Genomic DNA, 19,329 nt, shown 5'->3' on the forward strand with positions numbered 1-19,329 from the left:
TGGGTTAATTCACCAAAAGCGCCAAATTACAGAAAGACCCAAAGAGGGAACTTCCATAGGGATTTTCCTGGCTGGGAATGATCTTGATTTGTCACGGTCTTTGATTTTGCCTTAAAATCCGCCCGTGACGAGTTCCGCGGGAATAAAGTACGAGGCAATCGCGCTTTTTGTACGTCGGTCTGCAAATAAACTGATTTAAAAAATTCATTACGTTTTTTGCAGTGCGTTTGTCCTCTTCACAATTTCAAATCAAGTTAAACGAGTGTAACGGCTGCACTTTCGGAACCTTGATCTAGTTGGCGACATGTTTCCTTCGGGGCTATTCAGCGCGCGGACACTTGTCTTGTTGAACGGTAGATGCACGATTTATAGCAGAAATGTAATTTAGCGTTCGAATCAGCAAACACAGAGCCTGAATATGAGATTATGTGCATTTTCTGCGGATAATTTTTGTTAGCAACTTTTAGAATATCTTCAGGGTGCTGCTGGGAGACGGACAGTCAAACAAACATGCTAACGACTGTGTTGGATGTGAATTCAATGTTAACGTTTGTGTGTTTGCCAAATTAACAGCACCACTTAAACATCCCCGTAGCTTATTTCTAAACATCAGCCTGTGGACAAAACCAGCATACAGTAAGTGAACGTTAGTGATGCAAGTTAAAGAGTATTTTTAAATAGCTGTTATAAAACCGATATTATGTTGGCAATAATAATGATAACTTGGCATGCCTATTTCTAGAAAAAAAAATGAAGATCTAAAAAGTGTGACTAAATGAAAGGTACGATATACAATCATTAAAGAAAGTTTTCACAGGTCTGCACCCCGGATTTAGGAGCAATAACCTGGAGTAATGGTTTCTGTATCATTCAGACTCGCATTGTCGAGGAACTTTATAAAGTTGCCTTAGTTCATTGAGGTTGGAAGGCTTTCGTTTATGCACACCTCTCTTTGGCCGCCTGCCAAAAACTGATTTCAAATGTTTCTGTGTAATTTTTCTGTGTAGCATCTTTACGTATGTTGGTAAATAGATTTCGGTTAACAGCGTTTACAAAGGGGTTATATGTAGAATAAAAAAAATATCTGTTTTTTCAACCATCTTTACTACTCTGTGTTATTGTACTTACATTATAACCAATCCGGTCCTTTATCCCCACGTAAAATATTTTTACAGAACTATTGTAATATTTGCTGCCACTTCTGCTGTCCTCTTGGCCAACTTACTCTTACAAAAGACATTTTTAGTGTTAATGAGATTTTTTTTTAACTGCATAAATAAAGGTTATGTAAAAGTCACTGCCAAAAACTGATAGCGGCTTCTACCTTGTTACACGAATGTTGTTTGTGGCTCAATATGACTTTGTCATCCATGAGGGATGCATCTGACATATGTTCAAGGTTCAAGGTTCTTTATTTGTCACATGCATAGTTAAACAAGTATAACACACAGTGAAATGTAGCCTGACACGCTCCTCGACAGGTGCAAAAATGGGGGGGTAGAGGGGGGGGGGGGGGGGTAGAGGGGGGGGGGGGTAGAGGGGGGGTAGAGGAAGAACATTTTATATATATATATATATATATATATATATATATAGTATATACATTGGGTGAATGTCCAGTAGTAGCAGCAAGCAGGTGAATATGTTTCACATATTATAGCCCAACAAGTTACTTATAGCAGTTTAAATACGAGCCATCAGTTTTTGGCAAATACCGAAAATCAGTTTTTGGCACAACACCGGCTTGAAATCTGGGCTTTGATTGAAATAGCAACGACTTGATTCTTTTTCTGTTGTAGACTTGCTGCTGTGCTTGGCATCATTGTCCTGTTCCATGACCCACATTGCACCAAGCCTTAGCAGCTGGATTAATGTCCTTACATTATGGTGTAGAATGCTGTGGTATATGGAGTGCATGGTTGACTCAGTGACTCACTGTACTGGGGCCTTGTGGCTGCAAATCAAACCCAATTTTTCACCCTTCCACCACCATGCTTGACAGTTGGTTTGAGGTGTTTGTATTGATATGCTGTGTTTGGCTTCCACCAAACACTTTAGTCTTGTCTTTCCAGAGGACATTGCTCCATCAGTCTTGTGGTTTGTTCACAAGCATCTTTGCAAAGCTAAGCATTGTTCTTTTTTAGATAGAAGAGGCTTTCTCCTGACAACATTTCTAAAAAAGCCACACTTGTTAAAGCTTTTTCCAAATTGCACTTACACTTTTATGAACTTTAACATGCTAACTGAGGCCTGTAGAGTCTGCGTGCCCCCCCCCCCCGCCCCCCCCCCCCCCCCCCCCCCCCCCACACACACACACACCCACACACACCCCACCCCTTCTATGAAGGGGTGAAATCTTACTGGGAAGACTGGCGTCTGTCTTTAATGTCTTCCACTTGCAAATAATCTCTCTCACTGTAGAAGGATTGACTTCAAATTGTTTGGAAATGGCTTTGTAATCCTTCCCAGACTGATAGGCACCAACAGTTGCTTCTCTGAGCTCATTGTTGACACTTTTCTTCCCTGGCACTGTATTAACACACACCTGAATGCTCCAGACCAGCACACTGCCAACACCTCTGCTTTCATAGAGGCGCTCACACTTGCTGATGATCAGTTAATCAAATGTATTTAGTTAGCTGTACCTGGCTGCTACTTATGCTCTTAATTCCTGCAAAAATTGTAAAGATGCAGAAATTTTTTTACAGGATTGCATAGAGTTCTGTTAAAGCTTTCTTTTTCATATGGCTGATTAAATATATAGCATTTTAATTTGTGTTTTTTATGCAGTATTTATCTTCTGCATTTATCTTCTATTTCACGACATAGAAAAGCTCCTTTGTTTTTGTTTTTCTTTTCTGGGTGTAGTGCTTTGGGCGGGGTGGCTTGAAAGTGGCTTCAGATTGTACATATGGCATCATGATTATCTTTCTTAAAGAATTTCCATTTATTGCTCTTAATTTGAGGGATGCCTAACACCAGCACACGGCAGAAGCACAGCAGGAGGACTCGAAGGCGCCGTCGAGCCGATCCTGCCAGGAACGAGCTGGTCTCCAGTTCTCTAGAAAGTGCCCAGCAGTGCTTGTTCAACCAAGATTATGGAACTGCGTTTGCACACTACCTCCTGGTGCTCAACCTCGCACCTGTGTTTAAGGACTTTGCAAGGGTAATTACTGTTTACACTATGCTGCAAACCAGTCCGTCAGCACTCGGTGCCAAACGCTGTCCACAGATAACCAGTCACAATTATACACGCAGAGGTCAAATTTTACAGCAAGCGAGCAGGATTTCCTGATACACTGCTTTTCTGAAATGAGGATCACCAAAAACTCACAGTTATTAAAAGCAATATGAAAGAAAAACAAAAGAAAAAAGTGTAAAAAAAACCTGAATTAAAATACCCCAATCAGTGCATACAACCAGACTTGGAAAGTATGGTGTCACTGGGACAGACAGTGAGTGAGTGAAGTGAAGATGAAGGAATTTACGTGCACATGTTGCACGTAAGAATGAGAAATTTGATGCTGAGCAGAGAGCCAGCGAAGAGACATAAATAGAAGTGTGATGTGAAACCATCTGCGTGGTCTAGTAAGTCATCAGTTTTATGTAATGTTAAAGCACATCACAGGTCATCTCCTTGAAGTCGAACAAAACAAAATATGGGTGTCAGTGACAAAGACTAATTAGATTTATCAAAGACAATAGATAAAGACTAGGACTGATCCTTGAGGAGCACTGAGCACTGAAATTTAGCAAAATCTGGTTTCAGATAACAAAAGGCAGATGTATTTCAGAGAAAAAAATCTGAATATGATCTGTGGATAAATGGTATTTATGCTTTAGCAGCGAGCACTTAGAGAGTAATAGGGGTGCTAGAACCAAACCCTACACAAGCCCCAGAAGACTGCAGTGGAAATTAGACCTGGAGGACTGTTACAGAGATGGTGAAACTTTTGATTAAGGGATAAGCTCTAATCTAATGGTGTGCCAGAAGTACTGACCTAGTCACATGACCTCTATGGATATAATGATCTACAGTGTCACAGAACTGATGTCATTCAAAGACGATTTGAAGCTTTAGAACTGCAGTCTGAGTTGAGATCCTTTGGTGAAACCCAAACAGGAGCTTGTTTTTATACTGTGCTTCTTTAATGCGTACAAAATGTTTGACAAATAAGTGAGTTTGGATATAGATGCATAGTTCCTGAGCACAGGAGGTTCTAAGTTAGGTTTCTCTGAAAAGTGAGCTGGAAGGGAGCATGCTTAAAATACAAAGGGATACAGCCTGTGGGCAAGTAAGAAACCATAGCTACTACAGAAGGGGAAACGCTCAGCTGCCTTTATCAGTGAAGAGGATCATATTACAACCGAAGAGTTAGAGAATGGTTTAACTTTTCCCTTTAAAGGCTATAAAAAAGAGGAAGAGATGATTACTGGGCCTAACAGCAATGATCTTATCAATAAATAAATAAATCCAAAGATATTCATTGAAATCTCTCTCTCTCTTTAGGAGTCTTTCAGGTTCACTCTCTTCAAATGGGCAGAAGAACTGGACTCTCTGGGCCGCATTCAGTACCTTTTTGATTGCTATGAACAAGCTCTGGAACTTTTCCCTGATGACGAGGTGATCCTAAACAGCATGGGCGAACACCTGTTCAGGTACTCTACTCTGCAAACTCACAGATACAGTGAGTGTATGTATATATATATATATGTGTATGTATATATGTGTATATACATTTATGTATATATGTGTGTGTGTATATATATATATATATATATATATATATATATATATATATATATATATACACACATATATATGTGTGTGTGTGTGTGTGTGTGTGTAAAAGAACAAGATCGCAGATACTGATGGCAGAAATGAGTTTAGTCATTCCTCAGGGTAGCGGTCTAGCTCTTTTAGAGCTAAGGTGATGAGCTCTGTCATTTGGGAGCAGGCTAGAGTAGAGCTGCTGCTGCTAAACATCTAAATTAACCAGCTCAGTGGTTCAGGATGCCTCCTGGGTGCCTCTTAGGTGAGGTGTGTTGGGTGTGCCCTACCAGGAAGTGGCCTCAGGGCAGACCCATGGGAGAGATTACATCTCTGGGCTGGCTTGGGAATGCCTTAGCGTCCCACCCTGAAAAGCTGGAGAAGGTAGTGGAGGAGAGTGAGATCTGGATATCTGTGCTTAGACTGCTGACCTCACAACCTGGACCCGAATAAGTGGAAGAAAATGGATGGATTAAAAAAAATTCTATTATATTAGTTTGCTTGTAGTATATTATACTATAGGATTTGTGTTTTAAGCACTTGTGTTTCTTAGTTCTGTAGCATTTTACATTCTCTCAGTAAATTATATTTTTATGCTTTTTTCCCCCCCCTTTACCATCCAGAATGGGATTTAGAGATGAAGCTGCAGGTTATTTTCACAAAGCTCTAAAGATGAGACCAGACTACCCAGAGGCCAGAGAGAACTTCTACCGTGTGGCCAACTGGCTGGTGGAGCGCTGGCATTTCTTCATGCTCAATGACCACGGGAGAAACCAGAAGTACCAGCAAGCCATTCAGAAGGCTGTTCAGAAGGGCTGCAACACTGTACTTGACATAGGTACTGGCACTGGAATCCTCGGGTGAGACATTTTCCATTAGAATTTGAAACCTTTTCATTTGCTTAAGTTATCCAGTGTGATTTGAAAGTTAAATTTTGACTCTTTGATACAAACTCCAGAGTTAGTGGCGGATTTATGCTTCTTATTGTGGCTTCAAAGGTGAATTCTTGTCCTGATTTCCTGTTTCTCTCTGTGAAGTATGTGTGCTAAGAAGGCAGGGGCTGCTGAGGTGTATGCCTGTGAGCTGTCAAAGACCATGTATGAGCTGGCCTGTGAGGTGGTGAGTGCTAATGGAATGGACGGCAGCATCAAGATCCTCCATATGAAGTCCCTGGAGATGGAAGTGCCAAAGGACATACCGCACAGGTGCACTTTGTACCTCAAATACTTTTTAATCACCCTCCAGGTGTTGTAGTTTAGACAGTCTCAGTGTGTAGTGGTGTAATGATCCTTGTTTTATGAAGTCTTTTAAAAAATAAGGTTTTTCCATAAATGCTTTTATTCTTCCTGCAAAGGGTATCACTGGTGGTGACAGAGACAGTAGATGCAGGATTGTTTGGAGAGGGCATCATAGAGAGTCTGATTCATGCTTGGCACCACCTACTGCTGCCGCCCAAGGTAACTCCTAATCATTAAACACAAAGATGAGTCTGTAAACACGGCAGTCCTTCATAAACTATTAAATAAACTGCAGATGTCTAGCTGCAATCATTAATGCATTCGTGCACTTACAAAGGGATGACACTGGGTTTGGGTGAAGTTCAGTTTCTCCAATGTTCAAGTGAAGTACTTTAATAGATTATTTGAAAAAACACACACATTTGAGCGCTCAGTACTTAAAGTTAATACTTATCTTACACAACAAAACAAACTGAACCATGGTTGGGGCTTTGGTCTGAGATCAGATTTAAAAAATAACGATTGAATGTACGAAAGAAGCAATGTTTGTAGCTCAAAAATCCCACATAAATAAATAAAAAGTTTAGACAGTTTTGCACATGAGCCATGTGGATAAAACGAATGTAATTAATTTGAAAAAATCACATAAATTCAGAAGACATATGTAGGTACAGTGGGGCAAAAAAGTATTTAGTCAGCCACCGATTGTGCAAGTTCCCCCACTTAAAATGATGACAGAGGTCAGTAATTTGCACCAGAGGTACACTTCAACTGTGAGAGACAGAATGTGAAAAAAAAATCCATGAATTCACATGGTAGGATTTGTAAAGAATTTATTCGTAAATCAGGGTGGAAAATAAGTATTTGGTCACCTCAAACAAGGAAAATCCCTGGCTCTCACAGACCTGTAAAGTCTTCTGTAAGAAGCTTTTCTGTCCCCCACTCGTTACCTGTATGAATGGCACCTGTTTGACCTCATCATCTGTATAAAAGACACCTGTCCACAGCCTCAACCAGTCAGACTCCAAACTCCGCCATGGCCAAGACCAAAGAGCTTTCGAAGGACACCAGGAAAAGAATTGTAGACCTGCACCAGACTGGGAAGAGTGAATCTACAATAGGCAAGCAGCTTGGTGTGAAAAAATCAACTGTGGGAGCAATCATCAGAAAATGGAAGACATACAAGACCACTGATAATCTCCCTCGATCTGGGGCTCCACGCAAGATCTCATCCCGTGGGGTCAAAATGATCATGAGAACGGTGAGCAAAGATCCCAGAACCACACGGGGGGACCTGGTGAATGACCTGCAGAGAGCTGGGACCAAAGTAACAAAGGTCACCATCAGTAACACACTACAACGGCAGGGAATCAAATCCCGCAGTGCCAGACGTGTTCCGCTGCTGAAGCCAGTGCATGTCCAGGCCCGTCTGAAGTTTGCCAGAGAGCACATGGATGATACAGCAGAGGATTGGGAGAATGTCATGTGGTCAGATGAAACCAAAGTAGAACTTTTTGGTATAAACTCAACTCGTCGTGTTTGGAGGAAGAAGAATACTGAGTTGCATCCCAAGAACACCATACCTACTGTGAAGCATGGGGGTGGAAACATCATGCTATGGGGCTGTTTTTCTGCCAAGGGGACAGGACGACTGATCCGTGTTAAGGACAGAATGAATGGGGCCAAGTATCGTGAGATTTTGAGCCAAAACCTCCTTCCATCAGTGAGAACTTTGAAGATGAAACGAGGCTGGGTCTTCCAACATGACAATGATCCAAAACACACCGCCCGGGCAACAAAGGAGTGGCTCCGTAAGAAGCATTTGAAAGTCCTGGAGTGGCCTAGCCAGTCTCCAGACCTCAACCCCATAGAAAATCTGTGGCGGGAGTTGAAAGTCCGTGTTGCTCGGCGACAGCCCCAAAACATCACTGCTCTTGAGAAGATCTGCATGGAGGAATGGGCCAAAATACCAGCTACTGTGTGTGCAAACCTGGTAAAGACCTATAGTAAACGTTTGACCTCTGTTATTGCCAACAAAGGTTATGTTACAAAGTATTGAGTTGTATTTTTGTTATTGACCAAATACTTATTTTCCACCCTGATTTACGAATAAATTCTTTACAAATCCTACCATGTGAATTCATGGATTTTTTTTTTTTCACATTCTGTCTCTCACAGTTGAAGTGTACCTCTGGTGCAAATTACTGACCTCTGTCATCATTTTAAGTGGGGGAACTTGCACAATCGGTGGCTGACTAAATACTTTTTTGCCCCACTGTAGGTGAAAACAGACATAGAAAAGGTTTCAAAAGTCTTCTTGTGAGTAACACTTCCTATTGAACTGATGGGACAAGCATCAAGACAGCGATCGCGTGTTTTAGCCCAAAAAAAGAAGTTCTGACGTAATCTCTGTGTCACAACTCAGCGTTACCAGTTTGTAGGGTACAGGCATAAAACCAGTTGTTGTTGGTTTAGCAAAGTTATTTATTGCTTTGCAAAAAACAAAAGGTGCAATAAAACTGCAAGTAGGAGAGGACCGGTCAAATCTGCGAAAGGAATAAAAAGACAGAAGCGGGCTAACAAAGTAACAGTGACTTATTCAGTAATAAAAGTAAAATGAAAGCAACACTCAAGATATAACTATGTCTAAGAAGTGACCATTTGAAACATCTCGCTGTGGTGTTTATGTGTTTGTGTGTGTATCTGTGTGAATGAGAGAGCTCAGCCTGACCCAGCCCGCAGCCAGTAAAAGAAATACCTCAGAAATGCAGATAAACTGCACTTATTGCATGCTTGTGGCATGCTCAGCCTGAATCAGTTAAGAAGTTTGTCAGTGGCGTAGACCAAAAGGTGCAGCGGTGGGCTGCAAAAAATGCAATTCTAGTCACCTGGTATTGACCTGAAGTGCTTAAATAAGGCAACAAAAGCAGGTCGAGCTTGCCAATTGGTTGGCAGAGTAAGAGGAACTACAGAGCAGGATCCGCCTATGACAAAAGCACAGAAAAAGCTACATGTGGGCAACACTGGCCTGGGTGGTAACACGGTGTCAGCACAAGCATCTGTTAATGTATAGCCAAAGAGCGGCCTGTTAAGTGTCAGAATAACACATGCAAAATCAGAGTTTACAGTGTGAGATGTGACAGTTCAGCACATCCAGTAACTTACAAGTAGTTTTACCCTGCTGTTAAAGCCAAATGTATCCAGTCGACTTTCATGTGAAGTGTTAACAATATTAATAGGATTAAATGCTTAGTAGCATTAGCCACAAATATGCCTTTTCCCCACAGAGGGGTGAGAATGAATTTGGGGAGCAGTCTGCCACAGGACGGGTCATCCCCGCAGGAGCCACTGTCTTTGGTATGGCTGTCGAGTGCAGCGAGATCCGCCGGCATCACAGGTAGACCCGGGAGTCCATTTGTGTTCCAGCGTATAGGCTACTTCTCCTCGAGCGACCTTAAAAAGAACACTTGTGTTCACTAGCTGTCTGCATCAATCAGCTGACTGCGTGTCTTTTTTTTCTTGTTATGCAGGCTGTGTGTGACAAAGGTGGGCTGTCTCTCCATGGCTGCAGCTGGAGAGCTCCACAGCCCAGTGAGCTGCAGCTCCGAACCAGACGACTCCATGGAGCCGTACACTACAGAAAGACTCAGCAGACTGCCAGGAGGATATAAACCTCTCACAGAGCCATTCACAGCCCTCAACATAGATTTCAACAACGTGCAGGTGATGAGGGCTGACGAATATTCAGAAATAGCCAGTATGATATTAGTTTGTTTTGACTTTACTTTTGCGTGTCCTTTGTCTGCCATAGCAATGACCAGAATAATTTAATAATGAGAAAAGAATTATCTGACCTCGTTGCAGGCAAAGGATATTTATTCATACACGTGTAGTAAGTGGGCTGTCGCCTCGATGAAACGCTGCCACTTTAGCAGATAAGTGATACTTAGATTTATGCTGAAACGTGCAGCTGGTGTCTTGAAAACTATAGAAAGTGAAACTTTTCCAGCTGCACTTTGTTCTTTAACATTTGGAAGGTGTTCCTTTAAGAACCTCTTGCGTTTGAGATTACGATTATTATGTGTAGAACCGGACCGATATATCCATAGGGTGATAGATTGGCTGATAGATTGTTATTGGTATTTATATTGGCTGATAAATTACATTAAAAAAAAATAAGAAGCGATGGGAGGAACACTCTTCAGCTGTGTTTGAGTGTTGATGTTGCAGAGTTTATCCACTAGAGGGAACTCTGCTAATTCCCTTTCAAATCCACCTTTTCATAGATATGAGTGCAACTTGGAAATGTATTTTTCTAGTGTTAGCATTCAAATTTTGAACTATTTTAACATATCCCCTGGCATGCTTGCACTAAAGTAAATATTGTTATTTTAAGGTGGAATTGAAACATCTCAGATGATGTTTGCTGTATTGCATACTACACTGCTCTTTGCGATAGATGAAAACGGACTGGTACTAATGTAGTGCTTTTCTACTCAATTTGAGGAGAAAGTGCTCATTACTACAAGCCTCATTCGTCCATTCATATCAGTGCTTTATTAAATTCTTAAATGCCTTTGTCTAGCGTACACATACACACATGATTAGAGATTAGAGGAACCAGTTATTGAACCACTGACCATCCGATTAGCAGACAACCCGCTTTATGTCATAATCTGTAACCGCCTCACTGCAACTCTCAGTGCGTGCCAGCAGCATGAGAGGAGAGATTTAATAGCAAAACAGTGGTAATGGTCTTGGAGACTTGAAATTTCTGAAAGTGCCGAACAACATCTGCTTATTGTTCAGTCTAACAAGCAGATTGTCTTTGAATTACTTTAAAAGCAGCAACATCTGTCAAATTTATCAGCCCTTCCGAGTATAAGCTTGAATTGAGTTTTGATTTTAGCTCCTTCACAGATGTGTTGCTTCCGCTTTAAGTGTGACTTGTTTTGTAACCTGTAGGAGCTGGAAGGTCTGAGCTCCAGGGAGGTTCAAGAGATCCGGCTGCCTGTCATTCAGCAGGGAGAGCTGGATGCTTTGGCAGTGTGGTTCCAGCTCCACCTGGATGAGGAGAACAGTCTGTCTACTGGACCCCAGGAGGACACTTGCTGGGAACAAGCCATCTACCCCTTCCACAGTGCCAAGGGTAAGATAGGTGGACACTTATTGTAGTTTACATACATTACTTTTGTTAGCCTTGTCTTAAGGTAAATTTTAAGCACATAACCAGTCCACTTCTTCATTCTCATGAATTGAACATGTTTAAATGAAACATCTGATCTGCTTGTGTTTGCTTCTCGTTTATCTTGCATTTCTGTGTTACGTCAGATGAGGGCAGTGTGTGTTAAAGTCTTCTCTGTTTAATAATGTGTGGATTACTTTAAGAAGCATTTTAGCTGCTAATAATAATTTCTGTGTTGTTATTTTCTGGGAATTTTCCACTACAACATGTAATTTAGTGACACTGTAAAAATCACATTTAGTGAAATTGTAAGACCCATTTAAGAAATATGGTATCGGCTCAAATAAAAATAGCACACGTCTCTGTATTTTTAAGGCTCACAGTAAGGCTATTAAAGTAGCATAAAATGGATACTATGAAACATTAAAACTGTCAAGACTTTTAAAAAGTTTTAATTGCTTTCTGAGCTTTAAATTAACTTTGGCAAATGTACCTAAGGGCACTGCGTACTCTTTACTTTGCTACCATCCCAGGCCAGCGTGAACTTAATAGCCTCCGACATTAGGTGACATGTTCCGGTTGGCATCGCAGTACATCATCTTTGAGACAGGCCTCTACAGCATTTCACTGCAGCGCTAATTGGCGAAGGCAGCCTCAAGGGTGCTGCCACCTTTCCCGGTGATCGCCAACATCCGTTTCCCCGCTGCCGTGACACGTGCGCCCTGATCGCCTGTGACACTCTTTAGTGTTCATGAAATTCTTATAGGCAATAAATATGCATTTTCCTCAAACGCCTGTGACGAGCCGCGTGTTGACGCGAAGACACGAGCAGATGTTATTCCTGTAGGAATCCTCTCGCTGCCTGGTCCCTTGAATTATAATTTCTCTGCTGGGTTCCTTTCGTCTCCTCTGTGCTCTTTTTGTTTTCCATCCTGCGTGCCCATTTCTCACATTTCAGCAGCCATCTAAATAGTGTTCAGTATATTTTTAAGATGTTTTTAACTATATATTTTTTTTTACTGTGTCTATAAATCATGTTTATGTGTACTTATTTTAAAATAATGGATTTGACACAAGTGACGTTCGTTGCTAACACAAAAAGATTGAGAAGGAATAGACAAAGCATGTAAAAGCAGACGTTTCCTTATCTGGAAGGATGCAAGTACTGAATAGTATGCAGTCAGAAAATAGATCCTTTTTTAGTTCGAATCAGAGTGTTACAAAAACAAAACGTGGTGCTATTTATTTAATAAAATGTAAATAAATAAAAATGATTCAGTAGCTTGTAGAAGCAGCTTCAACAGCATGAACTTGGAGTGATCATTTTGTGTATGACTTTATCAGTGTCTCTCATTATTGTAAATGAATGACAGACAGATGACCTTATATTTACTTTAGAATACTTTGGTACACAGGGGTGTTCATGGTCGTTTGAGAAGCCATACACAAACACGAACCAATAAAAATGATCAAAAACAGGCATCTTTAGTAAGGCCTAATGGTTACATTGATATTTCAGTATAATTTTATCTCTTGAGTATTGCATCAATCAGAAGCTAATTGTTTGTCATCAAGTTGATCATTTTCCTTCATTGAATTTTTTTTGTCTCAGGTTTTGTCCTGAAGCCACGAGATGAGCTGATTGTTGAAGTCTCCTGCCGAGATGCCTACCTGAGGCTCTGCAGTGTTGCTGTGCTGAGAGACGGCCATAAAATCAGTTTAGACAAACTGATGGATTCTCAGTATCCCGTTGCAAACCCAAACCCAGAGGCAGAACTGTGCAGTGCATTAGCATGTCTTCAGACTGATCAGAGTCAAGCGAGAGACTTCTGCATGCTGGAATGTTCGGAAATGGCGCTCCTGAACAATCAGGATTACCATCAGAGTTTTTGCACTGCGTTAGCCAAACTCATCTCCCAGCTGAAGGTTAAGTGCCAAAACCAAGAGCGAGGGTCCGCTTTTCAGCCCGGCCCCGCTGTGGCCACACGCTGCGCGAGCCCGTTTTATGTGCTGGACGTGTCGGAAGGCTTCTCTCTGCTCTCCCTAATCGCTGCCAGCCAGGGTCACGTGAAAGCCTTCAGCTCGGTGGAAAAGAAGAGGCAACAGGAAGTGCTTAAGAGACTGGCTCGCTCCAATAATGTCTCGGAACAGCATTTGGAGTTCTGGCTAAACAACACGGAGGATGAGCAGGGGATGCTGCAAAGGCCTTCCAGGGAGAAGTTGTGGAGTGCCATCATCCTGGACTGTGTAGAAACCTGTGGCCTCATACGGCAGAAGCTGATGGAGAAAGCGTCACTGGCCAGGTAGGAGTGTGCAACTGATAAAGTATTTTGCTTTTGCATGTTTTGATTCAGTTTTTAGAGCTTTGCTTTTAGACGTGTCAGCTTCATTTCTATCAATTATCCCAGATGTCTGCTGGAGGAAGGAGGACGTATTTTCCCAGGAAAGATTGTGGTGTATGGTATGCTGGTGGAGTCTGAGACTTTGCTACTGGAAAGCGCTGTCCAGGGTCAGGAGCCCACACTTGGATTCAATATTGCTCCTTTCATCAACCAGTTCACTGTAAGTATGACTGCAAAATCTACCAGAACACTTTATTATGGTATTTTATTTTGCATGTAAATGACTCTGTGTGTGTGTGCGTGTGTGTGTGTGTGTGTGTGTGTCACCTTTAACATGGATTTCTAAGCTGTGTACAGAGCACCATGTAGTAGTGCAAAGTTCAAACAACTGTTTGATCAGAATCAAACAAAAGTGCCCCGGTTAAAGTTTGTAGCTCCATCGTTCGGGACAGCTGTGGTCAGGTCAGAGTCAGAAGGTCAGTGGATCAATATCTGGCTCTGTAGTCCATGTGCTGAAGTATCCTTGGGCAAGCTTCTGAACCTGGAGTTTTGTGTGAATGTTAGAAAAAGGGCTTGGGGGACATAAAAGCACTATGATTGTGTAATAATAAGTAATAGAAGGTGCTTTGAGTGTTGAGTAGAATGGCGCTATGTAAGTACCAGACAATTTACCATAATTTCCATGTACTGTGGGTGAAAATTATACTTATTTCCATTTAGTTTAGAGTGTTTTTTAGGTAAAAAAAAAAAAATCCTTATTTACCTTACACTGGGTGTTGATGCCAGCCTTCAGTTCATTCACCTTTGCACAGACTCAGTTTCAGCTTTTGTCTTTTTAAAACCACCTTCCCTAAAACCACTTTCTTTGATTTGCCTCCAGCTGGCTTGTGCTTGTGTGCATCATCTTTTCCACTTGCCGGTGTGGAGGTTGTTTAAAAAAATAAAATAAAAAAATGGCAGTGTCTCAGATCCATCTGTACATTGAATCCAATCTGGAATATGGACATTGTGAACATCCACAGGAAAAAAAAACACAGTTTGATAAAAATTAGGATTACCTGTGAAAGGACAAACCCACTGGCAACCAGTATCGACTGTTATTTGAAAAGTAGATTTGACTTGCTTTTTTAAAAAAAAATTTAATTAGCCACCAAAACATTTGCAACCTGCAACGTATGGCTAGACCTTCTGAGTCAGATGGAGCAGGTGTGCATGCTACGCTTAGCCTGATACCTCTGGTTTTGCCTGAGAATGACCATATAAGGAAATCCCCTCTTGCTGACACCAGCCAGACCCAGTAATAGAAGAAAAATTTAGGACAGTCTGAAGCTTTAGCTTTTAGCTTACAGAGATTACTTGTATATAATTATTTAAAACTTTTATACCTTCCAAGGTATGCAGAAGAGCGCCAGTGAGGAGACATGTCAGCTAATAACGACACTGAAGCTACAGTTTGCACAGGCTCACAGGAGTATTGTTGCTGACCATGTCCACCCTCTTCACAAAGATCAAATCATCCCAAACTGGTTTCTTGAATATCACAATGAGTTCACTGTACTCAGATGACTGCCACAGTCACTAGTTCTCAAGCCAGTATTTATTCCATGAAGAATTGGTCCGTTATTCCATAACCATATTTGTTCCATCCATCCATCTTCATCCGCTTTATCCGGGGCCGGGTCGCGGGGGCAGCAGCCTAAGCAAAGAGGCCCAGACCTCCCTCTCCCCAGCCACCTCCTCCAGCTCATCCGGGGGAACACCAAGGCGTTCCCAGGCCAGCCGAGAGATATAATCTCTCCAGCGTGTCCTGGGTCTGCCCCAGGGCCTCCTCCCGGTGGGACATGCCTGGAACACCTCACCCAGGAGGCGCCCAGGGGGCATCCTTACCAGATGCCCAAACCACCTCAACTGGCTCCTTTCGATGTGGAGCAGCAGCGGCTCTACTCTGAGCCCCTCCCGGATGGCCGAACTTCTCACCCTATCTCTAAGGGAGATGCCAGCCACCCTTCGGAGGAAGCTCATTTCCGCCGCTTGTATCCGCGATCTCGTCCTTTCGGTCACTACCCACAGCTCGTGGCCATAGGTGAGGGTAGGGACGTAGATCGACCGGTAAATTGAGAGCTTCGCTTTTACACTCAGCTCCCTCTTCACCACGACGGACCGGTGCAGCGTCTGCATTACTGCAGCTGCAGCCCCAATCCGTCTGTCGATCTCCGGCTCCCTTCTCCCATCACTCGCGAACAAGACCCCGAGATACTTGAACTCCTCCACTTGGGGCAGGACCTCATCCCCGACCCGGAGTGGGCACTCCACCCTTTTCCGGCTGAGAACCATGGCCTCAGATTTGGAGGTGCTGATCCTCATTCCCGCTGCTTCACACTCGGCTGCGAACCGCTCCAGTGCGAGCTGGAGGCCCATATTTGTTCCTTCTTGGAAAACCCCCCCACCATTTCCATCAGTACTCAAACATGCTCCAAAACTTTTGTTTTTGTATTATTTCTTCATTCATGCTTAAGCAGACCAGATTCCTTGTGTATATTAGCATTTTAAATTAAGCGACTTATATTCTTCTCAGTGTGGATGGCACAAAAATTTTTCAAGACTTAATTTCTAAACAGGAGGATGACATGAGTTGTTTTACTTATAACAGCTTAATAATTTCAGCTACAAAGCGTCTTCTTACGATCTATAGTGGTTTTAAATTAGGTCAAATCTGGGCTAAATTACAGGGAATCATAATCAAACCAGATTGTAAAGCCAAGACTTTTTCAGTTTTCATAAAACAGTTTTTACTTTGCTTTTGTACTTCTCTGGCTGCTTGTATCTGATATTCTGTCTCATGTTCATGATGCAATAACAGTCAATATTGACAGTTTTCGCATACAGTATGCCATGTTTGTAAGCCCGCATCATTTACAAAGATCGTACAAAAGGGTTATTTTAAATAGGACTGACACGTGGTGCGGTGTTATTAAAGTATAAGAAAAAATATCTCCGATCGAATGTGACGTGCCAGAGATAATCAGGCGGATTGGTAGAAAACACACAAGTACTTCATTTGGAATACCAAGGTCCAGGACTTTGTTTTCTGTGCTCCTCTTTTGAAGTGTGCCTCTGCGTGAAACAAGCTGTGAATTTCCTTTGAATTTCTTCTTCTTTATTTGGTCTGGAAATATTTTTTTCTTTCCCTAGCATGATGTTTGCGCTCTAATTTTGGAGGCCTCTCTCGGGACGGTCGTTTGTTTTAACAGATGTTGTCTTTGAAGCCCTCGGCGGAGGGCACTTCCTAACACAACTGTCACACAAGACACAGCACATAGCTTGGCCCTAAGACATTCCTACCTGAATACATCAGTGCACATTACATCAGGCACATCAAACAGCGGGCTCTGAGGTCTACACAACTGCGACAGGGAGGAGAAAAGCTTCTTTTGTTCTGTAGTCAAGGAAACTATGGCAGTTTCTGTGCTGCCACTTTCTGGCAGGTTTTTAGGTCTGCTGCGGCCCGTCTGGATGAGGTGGAAGATGTGTTTTTGAGCTAACCCGTGAGGGAGTGAGGTCCCTGCTGAAAATAACATTGTGTGGTTAAAAACTAATTTTTGAGACCAACAACAGTGAGTCAATTTAGCTGTTCCTTTATTCTTTTTAATCTTAGCCTGCTATTAAATTTTAAAATAAAACTGTACCTTTAGCAGAAGCAGTGTTTTTCTTCTTTTAAGAAATAATAAGAAAGATTCAACAAGAGCTCCTTTTTTAATCTTCTGCCTGAAGCTTACTTACACGTGTTTATGGCAGAGGTTCTCACATTTCTTCTTAAAAGTTTGGTGACTGAGTGCCAATTTCAGAGCCAGTAAATGAGTGAGATTCACACAAGATTAGAGCTTATATACTTACCAGCCACTTTATTTTTAGTTTTAAGTGCTTATGAAGGCAAATATTTAATCAGCGAATCACATGGCAGCTTCGTGTTGCATTTAGGCATGTAGACACGGTGGAGACGACCTGCTGAAGTTCAAACTGAGCATCAGAATGGGGAAGACAGGTGATTTAAATGAATGTGGCATGGTTGTTGGTGACAGACAGAAACTGCTGATCTGGTGGGATTTTCCCACATAACCATCACTAGGGTTTCTAGAGAATCCCTAGTCCTAATAAGAGAAAATATCCAGTGAGCAGCAGTTCTCTGGGTGCAAATGCCTCATTGATGCTGGAGGTCAGCTGATGGGAAGGTGACTGTACTTCAAAAAATTACTTGTTCTGAATACATAACATGTTAATGGGCTACAGCAGCAGAAGACCACAATGCATGCCAGTAAAGAAAAATGGGTCCAACCTGGTACTTGCCGGATGTACCTGGTAAAGTGGCGTTTATGTGACATTTTCAAAGCATAAATGCCTGTTCTGTGCCATACTGGGTAATAGTATTTATGGGTAAGTATTTAGAGTACCTATAAGTATTTATAGTAGTTATGGCATTTGTTGACACGATCAGTATTTGTTAATATTAGGAAGGCTTTTTTTTCAGGATAGAACAGAAGTGCTATGATTGAATTGTGGGTGAATGAAATGCAACATAATTGTTCCCTTTCCTTTATTATATTTTTTAGGTACCGGTCCATGTGTTTCTGGACTTTTCCACACTGGAGTGCAGACACCTCAGTGAATCTGTAGAGCTCTTTGTTCTCAACCTCATGGATGCCAACGCAAACTACATTAACAGAGAAGTCAAGGTTAGTTGTGCATCAGTACTTTCAGTGATCGCATCATGACTGGAACATTTTTTTTAAAGTAAATAAATTTAAAAAGAAATGTCACCTGTGATAGAACAGGGCTGAAGTGCTGAAAATTAATTTACACATTAAATCTGCTGATTAAAATTCACAAGCATGAAAAAAGAAGTAGAAATGAGTCAGACCTGTATTTGTCTCCCCCCATAAACTTTTAACCTCACTTTGCTTCTTTGGTTCTGAATGAACAGGTCCAGGCTACATCTACAGGCAGGATAACTGCAATTCCCTTCTGGTATCACATCTACCTGGACGAAGAGATCAGTGTGAGCACCCTCGGCCAGGCTGCTCACTGGAAGCAGGCCGCCGTCGTTCTGCAGCAGCCCCTGGAGGTACGAGCAGGAGAGTGGGTCCACCTCGCCGTGAAGCTTCACAAAAGCACCATCTCCATTTTGGCCCATATAGAAAGCACACCTCAGCAGATGGAGTGATAATCGCTCACATTTTAGCTTATTTGTAATACGTTTCAGCCCACCGTTGCATCGGCTGACTGATAACAAAGACAGTATTGGTCTGTCAGATGTATCAGAGTCGTTATACTTGTTGTCTGATGGCCATTTTTGTTGTTACAGATCATACTGCAGAAAAAGATGCTTGCGGTAAATTGCATGTAGAAATTGTGTCATCATGTTTGCCCAGCAGTTCACAGCCTGCTGTTTACAATACTCTCAGCACTGTCTGCAGAATACTTATGAGAGTATATTTCAAAGAACACTGCTGCTAATATTACATTCCTAGTATTTTTAATGCCCTTTCTCTATTGACATTTTTCATGTAGTACTAGTCTCAAAACATCGGGATCACAGTTTAGCAACTCCCTGCATGAAAAAACTCTTGTTAGAAGTTTAAGTAAAAAGCCTGCTGTATAAGGAAAATAGGTCCACAAGGACTTGTACTTACATTTGTAAGTAGATAATAAAAACATTAGCCCTTAATTACTGACTCAGTTGTTTTTTGTAAACATCATTCACTTGACCCATAAATGTTGCATTTTTATAATAAAAGC

At 41.8% G+C, this 19,329-nt stretch overlaps 1 protein-coding gene across 1 annotated transcript; it reads left to right on the plus strand.

Moving 5' to 3' along the window:
* Positions 1-279: 279 nt before the first annotated feature.
* On the plus strand, positions 280-19,258 carry prmt9 (protein arginine methyltransferase 9). Its single transcript, XM_006796061.3, has 13 exons — positions 280-636; positions 2,967-3,166; positions 4,511-4,659; positions 5,395-5,631; positions 5,809-5,976; positions 6,126-6,228; positions 9,297-9,406; positions 9,540-9,732; positions 10,975-11,158; positions 12,807-13,497; positions 13,603-13,756; positions 18,144-18,266; positions 18,515-19,258. Exons 2-13 carry the CDS (start codon positions 2,969-2,971, stop codon positions 18,752-18,754), a joined length of 2,550 nt encoding a protein of 849 aa, XP_006796124.2. The 5' UTR covers positions 280-636; positions 2,967-2,968; the 3' UTR covers positions 18,755-19,258.
* The last annotated feature ends 71 nt before the right edge of the window (positions 19,259-19,329 follow it).

This window comes from Neolamprologus brichardi, chromosome 6 (genome assembly GCF_056152115.1).
Source record: "Neolamprologus brichardi isolate AB-2024 chromosome 6, ASM5615211v1, whole genome shotgun sequence".
NCBI lineage: Eukaryota > Metazoa > Chordata > Actinopteri > Cichliformes > Cichlidae > Neolamprologus > Neolamprologus brichardi.

Excerpts from the sequence above, each read along its gene's own strand:
- prmt9 (XM_006796061.3), top strand. The coding sequence starts at position 2,969 with ATGCCTAACACCAGCACACGGCAGAAGCACAGCAGGAGGACTCGAAGG. Across the intron at positions 5,632-5,808 it reads ACTGGCACTGGAATCCTCGG|TATGTGTGCTAAGAAGGCAG; the intron begins GTGAGACATTTT and ends CTCTCTGTGAAG. Across the intron at positions 13,757-18,143 it reads CTTTCATCAACCAGTTCACT|GTACCGGTCCATGTGTTTCT; the intron begins GTAAGTATGACT and ends TATATTTTTTAG.